Source organism: Ananas comosus, linkage group 14 (genome assembly GCF_001540865.1).
Source record: "Ananas comosus cultivar F153 linkage group 14, ASM154086v1, whole genome shotgun sequence".
Taxonomy (NCBI): Eukaryota; Viridiplantae; Streptophyta; class Magnoliopsida; order Poales; family Bromeliaceae; genus Ananas; species Ananas comosus.
Genome location: NC_033634.1, coordinates 11,383,740 through 11,400,017, shown reverse-complemented (window position 1 = coordinate 11,400,017; position 16,278 = coordinate 11,383,740). Strand labels below are relative to the sequence as shown.

General features: G+C 36.6%; 2 protein-coding genes across 3 annotated transcripts; both read left to right on the top strand.

Moving 5' to 3' along the window:
* LOC109719884 lies at positions 1,537-5,629 on the top strand. Its single transcript, XM_020246718.1, has 3 exons — positions 1,537-1,929; positions 4,739-4,876; positions 5,141-5,629. The coding sequence occupies exons 1-3, from the start codon at positions 1,630-1,632 to the stop codon at positions 5,369-5,371; spliced, it is 669 nt and encodes a 222-aa protein (XP_020102307.1). The 5' UTR covers positions 1,537-1,629; the 3' UTR covers positions 5,372-5,629.
* On the top strand, positions 7,476-15,486 carry LOC109720642 (sodium/hydrogen exchanger 6-like). 2 transcript variants are annotated; one of them, XM_020247882.1, is made up of 22 exons: positions 7,476-7,659; positions 8,648-8,699; positions 9,237-9,296; positions 9,412-9,436; positions 9,522-9,607; positions 9,700-9,811; positions 10,549-10,611; positions 10,715-10,734; positions 10,807-10,904; positions 11,609-11,637; positions 12,196-12,227; positions 12,313-12,360; positions 12,442-12,502; positions 12,595-12,692; positions 12,798-12,873; positions 12,977-12,996; positions 13,522-13,619; positions 13,699-13,808; positions 14,198-14,281; positions 14,712-14,809; positions 14,933-15,018; positions 15,133-15,486. In XM_020247882.1, exons 1-22 carry the CDS (start codon positions 7,491-7,493, stop codon positions 15,177-15,179), a joined length of 1,572 nt encoding a protein of 523 aa, XP_020103471.1. In that variant the 5' UTR covers positions 7,476-7,490; the 3' UTR covers positions 15,180-15,486. The 2 variants fall into 2 exon arrangements, with proteins under 2 accessions (XP_020103471.1, XP_020103470.1); XM_020247881.1 differs by having other exon boundaries at positions 15,130-15,486.

Here is a 16,278-nt window from a genome sequence, read left to right as displayed (position 1 = left end):
GGCTCTATTAGGTATAATCTTTATTATTAAAACTGTCTAAAAATTAAATTTCATAATTTTTCGACATTATTTATTAAGTGGTCAAAAGGTCTAAAAAATAACTATTTTAACTGCTGATGTGGCATGTTTTTAACGTCAACGGTATAAAACAATCCAAATTACATAAAATTTTAATAAAAAAAACTACACAACATCACTAGCAAGATTAATACTACTGATTTGAAATTTGAGTTTTTTATCACTATTTTTTATAATATTTTTATTTTCACCCGTTATTTTGAAGCTACTCGTTTATTAGACAAATAAGGTCAAAAAATTATATAAAATTTGATTTCTAGATAGTTCCAATAGCGTAGATTATGTCTAATAGAACTGATTCCGAATCGAATGTCCATCATCGAAAGCGATTTGTAAGTACGGAAACCTCCGTACTTTTGAAACTATATAGGAGCCTATGTGATATTTTAGATTTGAAGGAGTACTTATAAAATTTAAAACTTTAGAGGGATACATACGAAACTACCCCTACAAAATATAGAAGTTAAATTAAAGCAAAAAGATACAGGAGAATAGTTAAAAAAATATAAAATATAAAAGATTTATGTAATTTTGCCAAACTAAAAATATACTACTATCGTATTAAGTAATTCGTATTGTATTACAATATAGAACTTTTTGGATTTTTTTCAAATAAATTTTTAAAAAATTAATAATTTATCAAATAACTCTTTTAAATTTTTATTTAACCAAATATCGTGTAAGGCGCCAAGTTGGANGAAAAAAAAAAGAAAAAAAAACTTTAAGTACACAAATACTACACACTATATACTATACTATACTGTAGTAAAAACTTTTTTTCAAATAAATTTTTAAAAAATTAATAATTTATCAAATAACTCTTTTAAATTTTTATTTAACCAAATATCGTGTAAGGCGCCAAGTTGGATAAAATAGAATTATTTGGCCAAATAAAAATTTGATAGGACTAGTTAGCAAATTATGGATTCTTGAAGGGTTTATTTGAAAAAAAGTTTTTACTACAGTATAGTATAGTATATAGTGTGTAGTATTTGTGTACTTAAAGTTTTTTTTTCTTTTTTTTTTCGGACTTTTTTCGAAAATAACCCTGTGAAAGTTCGTATTTGCCAAACTAATCCCGTGAAATTTTTATTGGTAAAACTAACCCTTCTTTAGCCACGTGGGCGCTACGTCAGGGATTTCTCAAAAAGGCGGTGAATCGTTCACCGTCTTTGTAATTTTTGTTTAAAAGCGGTGAATGGTTCACCGTCTTTAGAAGACGGTAAACAGGGATTTGTACTAAAGACGGTGAACGATTCACCGTCTTTTTGAGGAATCCCTGACGTGGCGCCCACGTGGCGAGAGGAGGGTTAGTTTCACAAATAAAAATTTCACAGGATTACTTTGGCAAATACGAAATTTTACAGGGTTATTTTCGAAAAAAGTCCTTTTTTTTTCCCTGAGAAAAGCGCTCACCCAACACAACGAAAAGTGTTCTCTCTCTCTCTCTCTCTCTCTCTCTCTCTTTTCTCTCTCTCCCCCTCTGCTACAGGGAAAAGCGCTTCCCCTCTCTCTCTCTCTCTCTCTCTCTCTCTCTCTCTTCCTCCTCCCATGGAGGGCGTGGGGGCTCGGCTCGGTCGGTCGTCGACGCGGTACGGGCCCACGACGGCGTTCAGCGGCCCCGTGAGGAAGTGGAAGAAGACGTGGGTACCGCTCTCAAACCCTAACCCTAACCCTAACCCTAACTCCACCACCACCACCTCCGCCTCCTCCTCCTCCTCCTCCAATCGCTCCCACCTCCTCCTCTACAAGTGGGCCCCCTGCAATGGCGCCGCCGCCGCCGCTGCCGCCGCCGCTGCGGCGAGGCCCGAGGAGCCGCCACTGCCGCAGAGGAAGTACCGATACGTCCCGGTGAGTCTCGCCTCTTCGAAAGAGTCTTCGTCTATTTCCCCCCTTATTTGATCCGATGTGGAGAGTGGTTTCTTTCACAAATTATGATTTTGAGTGTCGGGTGGTGCCCTTTAAGGGATTTGAGCAAATGGGCATGTGTTTGGTTTGGTGATTTGGGCATGATTTGTGGCAGTGGCTTAGGATTTTTTTTTTTTAATTCGATCATCTATTTTTTTTCCCCTGTTTGATTTGATGTTGAGAGGAGAATGGTTTGTTTCGCAAACCTTGATTTTGAGTATCGGGTGGTGCTCTTTAAGGGATTTGAGCAAATGGGCATGTGTTTGGTTTGGTGATTTGGGCATGATTTGTGGCAGTGGCTTAGGATTTTTTTTTTTTAATTCGATCATCTATTTTTTTTCCCCTGTTTGATTTGATGTTGAGAGGAGAATGGTTTGTTTCGCAAACCTTGATTTTGAGTATCGGGTGGTGCTCTTTAAGGGATTTGAGCAAATGAATTTGTGTTTGGTTTGGAAATTTGGGATTGATTTGTTCATCTCTTTATTTTCCCCTGTTTGTTTTGAATTTGTGCTCTTTTGGGGATTTGAGCAAATGGGCCTGTGTTAGTTTTGTGATTTGGGGCTTAATTGTTGTGATTAATTTGGTACCTGCAATTGTTTAGGGTTTTGATTTGTTTTTTTTCTCTTTCTGTTTTAGAAGTGTCCGAATAGTAGAGAGATGTTTCTTTTCCTATGATTTTAGTATAAAGGTTTGATTTTTAGTTGGTAAAAGCGTAAATAGAGAGTTGTGGTTTTGTGATGATTTTTGCAGTTTAGGTGTTGGATTGGTGGTGTAAATTTGGGATCAGTTTACTTGATTTCTCCACTTATCTGGGAACTTTGGTTTAAAATTAGTTGTGAATCAATTACTTTTCTAGGGTTTTGTTGTGCTTCACTTTTCAAAAGTGTCTGAGGCTTCGTTTGGTAGATTGCGTGTAGATTCTAGAAAGCATTACATGCAGGAGAAAGTGCGGTGAGAAAGTACGATAGGCACGAAGAAGAAAAAAAAAAAGTACTCTGTTTGGTTCCGTACGTAATATCACATTGCATATCGCAATGAATTGATTCTGATATATTTTCTGCAGTCTCACTGGAAATCAGAAAAGCATATCCGTATATAATTTCGCCCCAACTCTAATTTGTCAAATAGTGTTAGATAGCTCTCAATATCAACAGGCCCTGAATAGGGCAGGGGAAGATACTAATTTTGCTATGTAATTAGTCTAAACTCGAATAGGGTGGGGGTGTTTGGTTCCTTGGAAAATAGCCCAAAAAATAGTTTTCTGGCTGAAAAACTATTTTCTATGAGTTTGGTTCACAGGAAAAGCATTATTTATGGAAAAGTTTGTTTTTTAAGATTTCATGAAAAATTAGTGTTTTCATTTTTCGAATTTTTATCCGGAAAACAAAAACTGTGGAAAAAGGTGTTTTCCATGAAAAACTATTTCCAGGAAAACAGTTTTCCACGCTTTTCCGAGGACCCAAACACCCCCTAAAGGTTTGATTTTAGTGTGTACAAGTGTGAATTTGGTGTTGGCGGTGTATGTTTGAAGCTTAGTCAAATTTTCACTTGTCCTGGGATTTTGGTGCAATAGATTGTGAACTAATCTCTTCCTCTTCTTTTTTCCCCTTTTTTTTTCCTTTTCTTCTAATCATATTTCTCCTCTTTTTCCTCCGAAAACAACATTAAAACATGAAGCTTGATCTGTAAAACTAAGATTTCTGACAATTTACCTGATGAAACAAAAGAGGAGTTTGCCGAAAAGAAGTTTGATGAAGAGTTGAATGATCAACTCTTGACAATGGTAGTTAAATTTCCTATGTCTAGCGACTTTTAAATCACTGCTTGCGAATGCTAGCGACAGTAGGTGAAAGTCAAAGTTATATCATATGATGTATTACTCCACAATTACCCTTGCAAAGAACGTAAGAAACAGCTTATAATTCGGGACGTATGAAATTCCCGCCTAAAATCTGGCGGCTTGAATATCCTGTTTGGTTGTCATATTTTTTGGCGACAGCAACAATTCCTAGGGGTAGGATGGAATTGCATTATCCCTGTTAACAGGCTATTTTTTTTTAGTGCAAATTCTCACTATCCCCAACCAAATGCAATACGGATAACACCTCGAACTAGAGTTTCCACAGGTCGAGTCATGAGTTATACTTATGATGCTTTCAAGCATATTATATACACTATTTTAGTTCCTTTTTCGTAGTCGAAGTATACCGTTTGTACAAGAATTCGTTCTAAGTTTGTTATAGTTAACGCGCAATGTGGTAGCGACTTGGCAAGCATTTGAAAGAGGCATCGGAAAGCAGTAGCCTGACGGACCAGAATATTATATAGTGAAATACTTGGCTAGCTTTTGTACTACATTTTTCATGGCCTTTTCTCTTGTCTAAACTCTAAAGTCGCCTTTGCTATGGCGGAATATGAACATGTGGACAAGTGATCTGTGTGCTAATTTCCAATGATTTTATAATTGTCTTTCGACATCGAGATATGCTACGTAAATCAAATCGCATTCATTTTAAAAAGAGTTGGACGATAAGGGCTATTTGTGATCATTACTCTGTTCTTGGATATTTCGCGAATATAGGAGACGGAGAAAATCTAACTCCTACGGTGCATTGTTAGGGGTATTAAAGATATTGACCTATTTTAGATGTAAGATGTAGACACAGGTTATTCTCGCTATTTCATGTCTGACGAGAATGATGACATTTGTTCGTTAGTTTTATGTGTTTTCTAAATCGTTTTGTCTTCACAGGTTGCTGTAATCGAAGAGCAGAAGCAAGAGACTGCCGTCAAGTCTGAAGATGAGAATAAACCCAACGATCCCGACCCTTCCCCTACCGAAACTGATCCTTCAAATGGGAAAGCCGATACCAACGATGCCTCAACAGAGGTTCGCGTTATCGATTATTTATTTGGCAATTTGCATCTCCTCGTGGAATTATAAGTTTTATTTGTACTTTTCCCATAAATTCGCAAGTTCTCATTTTTCTATTTTAAAACTCCGCATCTATTTCGTGATTAAAATTTTGATTTTATAAGCAAGAGTAAGGGGCTTTAAGTAAAGCATTTTCACCTGTTTTTACCAAGCTTTTTTCCAAACAAATATATTCCAAGGATCCAATAAAGCTCCATAATTCGGTATCATATTTTCCAGGCTTCGGATAAAACCCGAGGTTCTGAGAAGGAGGGCGGCGGGACCGACTTGAACTTGAACTTGGGTTTGAGAGATCCGGACGGCGACAACGAAGGCGACCTGAGTATGGGCGAGCGGGGTGAAGCCATTGCCACGGGCGCAGATTTAGAGATGAAGGACGGAAAGAATTTAGAAACCGGGAGCAGGTTGAAGAGGAAAGCCATCACTCCCGACCTCGAAATGAGAATGTAAACGACGACGACGACGGCTTCGTCCATTTGCTTTGATTTTTTTTTTTCTTCCTTTTCTTTTTCTTTCTGTTTTCAACCTCTTCAAAGATGCATATTGGTGTAACTTAATTGTGAATGCACTATAATATCTGTACCATCTATTCGAGGGCGCGCGCGCGCGAAGGTTGATTTACTGTGTAATTCTAAGCTACCTATTCATTGTGGTAGCCAATTATGAATGATCATCAAAATTGCACCTATGTGTTTCTTTTTTTCTCTTTTTCGAAATTTTGTCAATTAAATTTTCAGTAGAGATTGTGTTTGTTCTCTCATTACTAGCATTGTCTAAAACATTTCGCGCATTCCGCCACTGTGTATAGGGATGTCAACGGGTTGGATTCGGGGCGGGTTTTTAAAAATCTGAACCCGAACCCGACTATCAAATCCGAAACCCGAACCCGAATCCGATAGATTTTAAAAATCCACATCCAAACCCGAACCCGAGCAAAAACCCGAAACCCGAACCCGAAATATACAAATATATATATTGGGCTAAAAATGTTGGGCTAAAAATTTTGAAAATAATAATCTATATTATTTATTTATATACAAATATAATTATAAAAGTGTAAGTATTTTTTTTTGGCCTTTAGATTCAGATCTAAAGGCTTGAATTTTTTTTATATATTATATCATATTAAATTTGTTCGGGTTTGGATTCGGGTTCGGGTTCGGATCAGGTATAGTCAATATCCATATCCAAATCCATATCCGTCGGGTTTTTATTTTTGATATCCATATCCAAATTCATATCCATTTATATCGGATAAAATCCATATCCGTCGGGTTTGGATTCGGATTAAATTCGGGTATCCATATCCATTTACATCCCTAACTGTGTATGTTTGTCTAAAATATTTGCAGGAATGATCCTTTTCTTGTCCAAGCGACATGCGGAACAGAAGAGGCCAACCGAAGAGTCGGTAATGCGGTAATTCATTCACCGCTTTGTTCCTAAAATGAGAGAACACGGCAAATGAAGTGCCATGTTCCCTTTAAAATGGGTTTTGCCTCCGATTGCGTCGAGTAAGCGAACGAGAGGATCACGCCTGCTGTGATCGCCTCCGATTCGAGTGAATCACTATCATAATTGTGTTGGATCTAAAGTGCTGTTTGGTTAGATGTAGTTACAAATGCAGTGTAGTTAAAGATGTATGCAGTTCGAAATAAAGCAACTGTAACTATATGTATTCTGTTTAGTCAGATGTAGTAGAAAGTATTACAATTGTAAATTATTTGTTTGGTTGCATACAGTTGAGAAATAATTTTTAATTTTAAAATTTTTATTATTTTTTATATATGATGTAAGATTATCTCCAATATAAAAAATATATTTTTTGTTGTTTAAAAAATAATTAAAGAGGTAAGCTTATCTTTTGCTTAAAGTTATTTTTTCTAACTACTGCAGTTGGGCCTCCTCTTGTAGTTTCTACTGCAGCAGTTAGAGTTAAATATACCAAAATAAATATCAAATTTGTATTTGTATACAGTGCAATGCAGTTGTAACTATATGCAACCAAACGGCCTCTAAGTGATTTGGAGGTCGTCGTGATGAAGATGTGCAGTGGCCGAGTGAATAAAAAAGATGGGTAACATGTTACAACAAACAAGACGATTTATTTGTCGTGTTTGGATACAGTAAATCAATTGTCGTGTTCATTTAAGTTAGCCTACTTATAGCGTGGCGCTTGCATGACAAGAAAAGGACCATCTCTGTGAAGTGTTAGCAAAAAAAAATATTTAAGAGGGGGCTACCTGCAAAACAAAAGTCCTAATTCAAAATAATTGAGGGGTCTCCGTGCATGTTTAAGGCGACGCGGAAACTAGTGAACGACTTGGCTCACCACGTCATCCGTGGACCGCCAACGTCGATAACCGTTGGCCAATTTTTGCTCACGTGGTGGACCCGGTGCACGGCAAGAATTCCTCGTTTTCCTCGCTATTACCGACCCTCGACGCGTGCGAGAAACGAAGACTCTCGAAGACGACGACGACGACGACGCCGAAGAGGAGGAGCGGCTAGGGTTTCGAAGCGGCGGCGAGCTAGGGTTAGGGTTTTGGGGGGGGCGGGAAGGGGGGAGATGGAGCTGAACGTTACGGCGGCGGCTCCACCGGGGAAGGAGCAGCAGGCGGCGGGGGTGGGGATCCTGCTCCAGATCTCGATGCTCGTGCTCTCCTTCGTCCTCGGCCATCTCCTCCGCCGCCACAAGTTCTACTACCTCCCCGAGGCCAGTGCCTCTCTCCTCATAGGTATACGGTCGCTCGTTTTTCGATTCGCTTATTGTATCGGGGGTTCCGTTTTCGTAGGGATTTGCTCGATCGAGGTCGAAATGTTGGGCGAATGGATCGAAAATGGTGCATTAATCGCTTCTTTTTCACGGAATTGACCGTTGATTAGTTCTTCACTTTTTCTTATTGATAAGCATGTTCTTGACGTAGATGTCAACCATTTCGAAAGTGGAGAGGTTGAGATTACTACTATTTTCATCATAGATGCTGTAGCGGGCTTTTCTTTTTTTCACGGGGATTTGTTAAATTGAGGTCAAAATGTTGGTGAATGGATTAAAAATGGTGCATAATTTCTAGTTTTTGATTCTCTAATAGGTGAAACATTCAAGGAAATGATCGTTGATTAGGTGCAGGAGGTCCATATATTGACCTTGTTGCAAGTAGGGAGGATAGAGACTTGTAATCCTTTTTTTTTTTTTTTTAACTGATGGATGCTGAAGCAGATTCTTCATAAAATTGTGCACCGTACGTGATCATATTAAGGGAATGCATCCAAAAGGAATCGACCGATGATTAGTTCTTCATTCATAGATTCTAGTGCAGTCCAATTTATCATCAACTTAGCAAATTAAAATCGGGCTGAGAGAAACATATTTCTACGGGAAGTCCGCTACTGCTTTCATTTCTGTGGTACATAATCGTTTTCCAGTCATGGAAATGTGAACTGTTGCTTTGAGTTTTGTGCAATAAGTTGAATCCTGTAAAGCAACATTTCATTTAAAAAAAAAAATACATTTCGTGCACTTTTTTTTGTAAGTATTTAGATTTTTATATAGTTATTCTTTGGATTAAGTTTCATAATTTTAGGATTTTTAGGTTACCTTGCATGAGGTAGCTTTCCATTTTTTGTATTTGTGCAATACTGTCGTCAAGTAATCAGGGTTCTTCTTTAATCTTGAATGTTGCTTATAGTGGAAAAGATGATAAGCTTGTCACTTTTTTGATGCAGGTTTAATTGTTGGAGGACTTGCTAATATTTCAAATACAGAAACCAACATTAGGTTTGCATTGCTTATTTCTCATTGCATTCATGTTTGTATGCAAATATATGACGCAAAATGTGTGTGTTTGTGTGCAAATTCACATATTGTTTGAAACGATTAACTCTAAATGCTTAAGCTGTTAGCAGATGGAAGGACCATGTAGTTTTTATTGTAATAATCGTCCCCGTTAGGTCTGGTCTCGCAACTCTTAAAACGCCTATGTAGTGGAGTCAGGAACGGAAGGGTGGGGTTTCAAAACTAAAAAGTGGTGTGGTCCAGCTGCTTTTATACCATGTGAAGTAACCTAGTCCTATACAAGCTGAATTTGTTTGTGAAAAATTGGCTTGTATTTTCATGCCCGACACAAACATGTATAGACTTAAGTACATGCACATATGCACTTGTACATATAGATATGTATGTATATACACATATGCACTTGTACATATGAATATGTATCTTGTGCACACACGTACGCACACGTACGCAGACATCCTATATTTACAACATTATCATGAGCTATTTATTACAATTGACTCTTTGCTTCCTTTTCAGGACATGGTTCAATTTTCACGAGGAGTTCTTTTTCCTATTCTTATTACCTCCAATTATATTATATCCTTTTTACATGTTCATCGTCATTGGAATTTATATCATCTTCGTTTGAAACGTATAATTTTCTAAGTATGGCACCTCGTCATTGGTTTTGTTTTTCTTAACTTTAACTTACCCAATCTGGATTTAGCTTAGCACCTGTAAGTACTCCAACCATGGATATCTTTCTGGCTGTTCTTCCTGTATTCTTTTTATTAGTGTCTCTGACTTCATTTACTTTGGCAGAAACCGTTCTTTTCAAACTTCGGAGCCATTGTGACATTTGCTATTCTAGGGACATTTATTGCTTCGGTTGTGACGGGGGTTCTAGTGTAAGCATGTTTTCAAATTTTTTTTTTTCCTGGTCATTGCATGGAAGTTTCATTTTCCTTTTCTTTGAACTACTTAAGTAATACTATTGCAGGTACCTAGGTGGATTAACTTTTCTTATGTATAAACTCCCACTGGTTGAATGCCTTATGTTTGGTGCTCTTATATCAGCAACTGATCCTGTCACAGTGTTATCCATATTCCAGGTGCTTAAGTATGGTTTGGCACATCTTTCTGAGTGCTATCATTAGTTTGACATCTGGTTCTACAGTTTGATGATTCTATTGATTACTTTTTAAGTTTGAGCTTTGCACTATTTTTTCTCATATTTATTGGGAAAAGGCATAATGAGCAATCTTGATAGTAATACCTTGACGGTGAAATGCATTGACTGAGCAACAGTACTCTGTTTTAGTGAGTTTTGCTATCAGAATTTTTTTAAAAAAAAGGAAAGAGAAAAAATCTGAAGAACTCTAACAGAATCCTTTCAACAGTAGATTGGTTCTTGCAGCTCGGCAATGCAGCTATATAAGATTGTTTATGTTATTGGACAATGGGAATTATTATGAAATTTCCAGAGGAATAGCTCTGAATGCTTGGTTTAGTTAATTTTCTTCTGGAAACACTATATTTATCTGTATCTTTGCCAGTCACAGCATAGGTCTGCCATGCAGTGATGGCATTCTCAATGATATTGGAATCCATAAAATTCCACTAAAGCTTAAGAAGTTCTTAATAATGCTACTTAATTATCTATCTTGATTTTTTTCCTTCTGTTATCTTCCGGTTAATCTTTTTATCTTTTTATTTCTTTTTTTGCGAGTACCATCTCTAATTACACTTGTATTTACAAGCCCAGCACTTCCTGTAATTATACTTGTATTTAGAAACCCAGTTCTACAAATTGCATGGCTAATCAGATTTCTCATCCTTGTAAATGCAGGAACTTGGCACTGACATGAACCTATATGCTTTGGTTTTTGGGGAATCTGTTTTGAATGATGCAGTATGTCTATAGTTCTTTCATGTGAAATTAATCATTCCGTTATTTTGTGGTAATCTTTGATTTTTATGACTTATGACTTGTCTTTTTATGTTGCAAACTGCAGATGGCGATTTCCTTGTACAGGTTTGTTTTAACTGCTTGAGCTTGTTCTACTGCTGCACCTAGTCGTTTGTTTTAATGCATTTACACTTCCAGGACAATGTCATCAGTGAGAAGCCATGCTTCATCAGGACAGAACTTTTTTCTGATCATTGTGCAATTTCTCGAGACATTTGTTGGCTCGATGTCTGCAGGTCAGCATCAACTTTTGCTGCATTTACTCTTACGCTCTTTTTTTTTATCTTTTTTATTATGTTCACACACCTCATGCTACGAACAGATTGGCTTTCTGCTAATTGATAAGTCTAAATAAGATGCTAGAACATTTGTTTTCGATTGTTCATTATATCATTGAGTATAACCCACATTTATAATGAATATTTAACTAGTAAGCAAAAGTCTATACTCTAGTCCGGTGCAAGATAGGCATGTCAATTATTGTCCGCTCTATTGAGTTATCCATTTTGCATGAAGTATTATATTTGTTAGGAAATGTCAACTGCTCTGCCAAACCAACCATGGCAGTTTACCTAGTGGTATGTCACTAGAGAACCATATCTTCCCTGCTAACTATGACAAGTCTTCTGGCTCTGTGTGATCTCTGTTTCATGTATGCCCAAGATAGAAAGAAAAGGTATAATTACCAATTAGATTACGTGACTACAAAAATTAGCATGAAATATTTATCTGGTAAACATTTGGATACATTTACTTGTTTTCTTTTGTTCGCAAGATATCCATGACAGAGCAAGTTTTTTACAGTGACTTATATCTATTTGAATGAGAGTTTAATTTATTGATTTATTGCATCCTATTTTGCTATTTTGCTCAAACAGTGCACTCAAAAGAGTTTCGACTAAATGTGGTTTACTAATCATTTTATTTGTATCTTTTGCAGGAGTTGGAGTTGGTTTTATTTCTGCTCTAATATCCTTTTGATACATCTTTTCGTCTATGATCTTTAGGATTAAAAGGCTATTTGTGTTTTCCATGAGTTTTCTTGTTCTAGTCTGAAAAGAAAGTCTTTTCCTTGTGACTTCATATGAACCTTACTTATGATTTCATGGCTTGATGTGCTGTCATTGTCTCAGCTTAGTACACCACTCATGTAAATGGTGCTCATCAAAGGTTGTCTTTTCTTCAGTTTTTCTTAGTAAACAATGCAAAGTATCTTTTGAAACTCTTTTTCTATGTTATTCATGCTTCATACATGTGAACGATTGAATTTTATAAAATTGAGCCTGTTTGGGAGAAATATGATTTCCCCATTTTGCAACCCTCAATTTCATGATATCCCACAAATCCTGTTAATTAATAAAATCAGTGAAAAGTAGTCGGAGATCCCTCTTCCATTTTCTCTTGAAGTTGTTGTGCACTATTGCGTACTGCTAATCTCCTGTGTGTGTGTGTTTGTGTGTGTGTACGCGCGTGTTGTTGTTGTTCAGCTTATGTTGTATATTTTGGGAGACCTTAACTACGCAGCAGCTCTTTAAGTATGCTGGACTAGATATTGACAAGTGAGTACTGCAATCCTTTTCCTGACATTTTAATTACTAGAAATATGCTGCAAATTTCAAATAGCTAACATCATATCTCCTTCAGTCTCCAGAACTTGGAGTGCTGCCTATTTGTCCTCTTTCCTTACTTCTCGTAAGATTTCGGATTCCCTCTCTCCTGCATTCAATGCATTAGGAACTCCTGATTTATTCATCTTGTATATGTTTGTTCTAGGTATATGTTAGCAGAAGGGCTTGGCTTGTCTGGTATTGTCTCTATATTGTTCACGGGGATTGTAAGTGCATCTTGCTAGATGTGATAAAGATTGTAGATGATGATATTTAAAGATTATCATTTGTAGATCAAACATCTGCTGTTTCTTTTCAGCTTATGAAGCACTACACATTCTCCAACTTGTCAGAAAACTCTCAGCGCTTCGTTGCTGCGTTTTTCCACCTAATATCATCATTAGCGGAAACTTTTGTGTAAGATAAATGTGCACATCAACAATTTGTTCATTTATGTTTTGTCTATTTCGATATTTTCATTGACACCTTTACCATTCCTCACTGGTTTTTCTCTGGATGCAGGTTTATATACATGGGTTTTGATATTGCTATGGAAGAACATAGCTGGTCACACCTGGGCTTTATTTTCTTCTCAATAGTATCCTCAATGTTCATTATGAAGAAACTTTCTCAGCTTTTATATCTGCCATGTATTACAGTTTTTCCTTGACTAAAGATTTTGTTTTTTCTCCAAAAAAAAGCTGTTCATAGTGGTTGCGAGGTATGAACAACCCACTTTTGTACATTGTTAATTAGTAGTTCATGCTCATCAAACTGCTTCTCTGAATGTGTTGATCTGTCATACCATTTTATAACCTTTTGAAATAATCGAATAATTTAGATTATTGATCTTCCTTAAATAATTTACTTCTGCATTTCCCACTGGCATAGCTTGCCCCTTTTATTAGAGTTGGTTCATTGGGCATCAAAAAGCTAGAACTAGGCTGCCAATTAGATATCTCTTCAAAATTCTCCATAGTAAGACTCTTTAAGAGTATAGTTGAATAAGAACCATGTACATCTTCGTCACCTAGGCGGAAAAGAAAAAGGATGGCCCAATGAACATGACCTGTGCAATGCAAATCTTACAGGCATCGGGCCGCCTCTTCATTGAACTCATGTCATCTTTTTCGCCCCACAAAAGCATGTGTTTACCTGTTTTCTTATATTTATGCTGTTATATTATTTTGTTTGCTAGGTTTTTTTTTTCTTTTTCCCCCCATTATGATATGCTTCTACTCCATAGGGCGGCAAATGTGTTCTCTTGTGCTTACTTGGTCAACTTGGTTCGACCAGCAAATCGAAAAATACCTGTAAAGCATCAGAAAGCACTTTGGTACAGTGGTAGGTACATAAACTATTCTTCACAGACTAATAAATCATTGTTAATATCTGCTACAATTTCTTTCTCTATGTGCAACAGGACTCAGAGGCGCCATGGCTTTTGCTCTCGCCCTGCAATCAGTGCATGAACTTCCTGAAGGACACGGAAAGACTATATTCACAGCCACCACAGCAATAGTAGTTCTAACTGTAAGTGTTACGTTTCCCTTCCTCCCCCCTTTCTGTTTCAATTAAATGATGTTGGTATAGAAAACATTTAAAATAATGTAATGACATTTGTCATGGTTGTTTTTTGCACCTGGAAAGACCAGTGAGTAAAAGCAAGCATCTGAGTGGTTCCAGAATAGTGGTTTTCTAAGAAACTGGCATTTAAGTTTCTTTGTTTTCTAGACCACTGTCTTTTTCGCTTGATTAGCAGACTCTGCCACAGAATCATCCAATATCGTTCTTTTCCCTTGTTCCGGTGGAGAACCCAAGCATTATAACGTAGTTTTTTTTCCCTTCCTCTGAGACGTGTATCTGCGTGGTAAGTTTGTACATCCCCCTGAGCATTTCATTTCCATTCCATTGTCCTGCAGGTGCTTTTGATTGGAGGATCAACAGGTACCATGCTCGAAGCTCTGGAAGTTGTCGGTGATGGCCACAGTAGTGTCCCAAATGAGGCAAGTTATCTGAAGATAGCATGAATTTCCTTCCTTACTATTTTTTTCTATGATAGCAATGCTTGCCGTTTTCTCTAAGTTGGATTGCTCTGCTCATTTGATTCTCACCGAGTGTATTCCATCCGGTGAAAGTGCATACCTCAAAAGCAGTTAAAAACAATCTGGTTTCGACCTAATGGAGTTAAGAATTTGGTAGTCATGATTCAGTTCCGGTTAAAATCTTGTACGGACTATTTTCTTTTCTTTTTTTTTTGGAAAGCTAATTTTAAACCTGTGAGGGTTTTCGATTCCAGTGTTTTCCGTTGTCCTTGTCTTTCCATTTTCTATAATAATCTTATTTTCTCTTCAGTTTACCTCAAACGCATATTAATTACTCATACTCCGCCGCAATCATGTGTAAGTTTTATGCAATTTAATTCCATAATTTCAGACTTATGAAGATAATAACGGCTACATCGCTCCAACTTACGAAGAGGGCACTTCATCTGGGAGCAGGTTTAAGATGAAACTCAAAGAGTTCCACAAAAGGTTCTTTTTCTCATCCCAGCACTTTCTCATCTCCACCCCCATTCATGTACTCCGTCATTTTTATAACTTTTACATAACAACTGCTCGCTTCCTTGCTTTTCGATCTGTCATCAAATGACGCAGCACGACATCGTTCAGCGCATTGGATAAGAACTATTTGACTCCATTCTTCACTAGTCAAAACGACGACGACGACGCTGAGGATTTCGGTATTAAAAAAATTGATTTTTGCATATTTTTGTGCTTCAGTTATTGGATAGTCTCTACTTATTCTTGCACTAATCTTTTTCCTTTTTTTTGTCTTCTTTTAATTCTCATAGCAGCAGATCCACCACAGAATAGCAGGAGAGAAGGACTCCGCGGCCATTGAAACGATATAATTCGATAACGAAGCTGACGGACTCGCACGCAACATCGCGCAGACGAGAATCTTGTAATTACTCGAGTAAAACCTAATCCCCTTCTCACACAGTTTCGATGCGATTATAGTAGGATAGAGAAATTTGTACATGGCATTATCGACTCGATTTAGAGAGAATCGAACCGAATTGAATCGAAAACAAAGCACTATAAACTGTTTGAAGATGATCAAATCCAACTCTTTGTACATGTAAAGCTTATACACATCAGTGTTTAGTAGTATATTAATACTTCATCGAAATATTAGGTTGAATTTATCATTGATATGTACCCCATAACCAATATTAAATCTCCTCTTCTTTTTTTTTCCTTTTTTTTTCGTTCTTTTCTTATAGTTAATAGAGTCATTAAATCCTATAGCTAACACTATTTTGAAATTGGCAATTTGAGCCTGGAACTTTTCAAATAAAATATCTATTGCTACTACAGAGAAAAAGGGCACCAGAGATTTTTTTTTTTTTTTTTTTTTTTTTTTTTGTGTATAGGTATAACACGTAGGGTTATAATTGTAATGTTGTCTCTAATTAGATTTTTTTTAAAAATTTTATTTGATATAACATAACATGATTGGTTTAAAATATTCTCTAATATTTTGGGAGTGGGAGAGATGTTAATAAGAAAAGAAGGAAAGTAAGAATATATAGACCTTATATTAATTATGGATTATTTTGCATCAATTATCTAATTTTTTTAAAAAAACTGATTTTAGTACCTAATTTTTTAATTTGGTTGATTTAAGTCTGTAAATTGCATTTTGCGTTCAAAATTTTAAAAATATCAGAGAGTAGTTTCAAAATGGTTTATAATTTTATTAAATTTTTATCCAAAAAGTATTTTAAAAAATGAAATTAGAAAAAAAAAAAAAAACTGTAAGGTGCAAGTTTTGCCGCGCAAAGAGACTGGTGGGTCCCACTTAATTCGCTCCACGTATCCCTCTTACCTCTTATCCCCCTCTCTCTCTCTCTCTCTCTCTCTCTCTTTTTCTCTCCCCAACACCTTTTTATTTGTTTTTTTCCACCTCAATTTTGAATTTTCCTTACCTTTTTTTT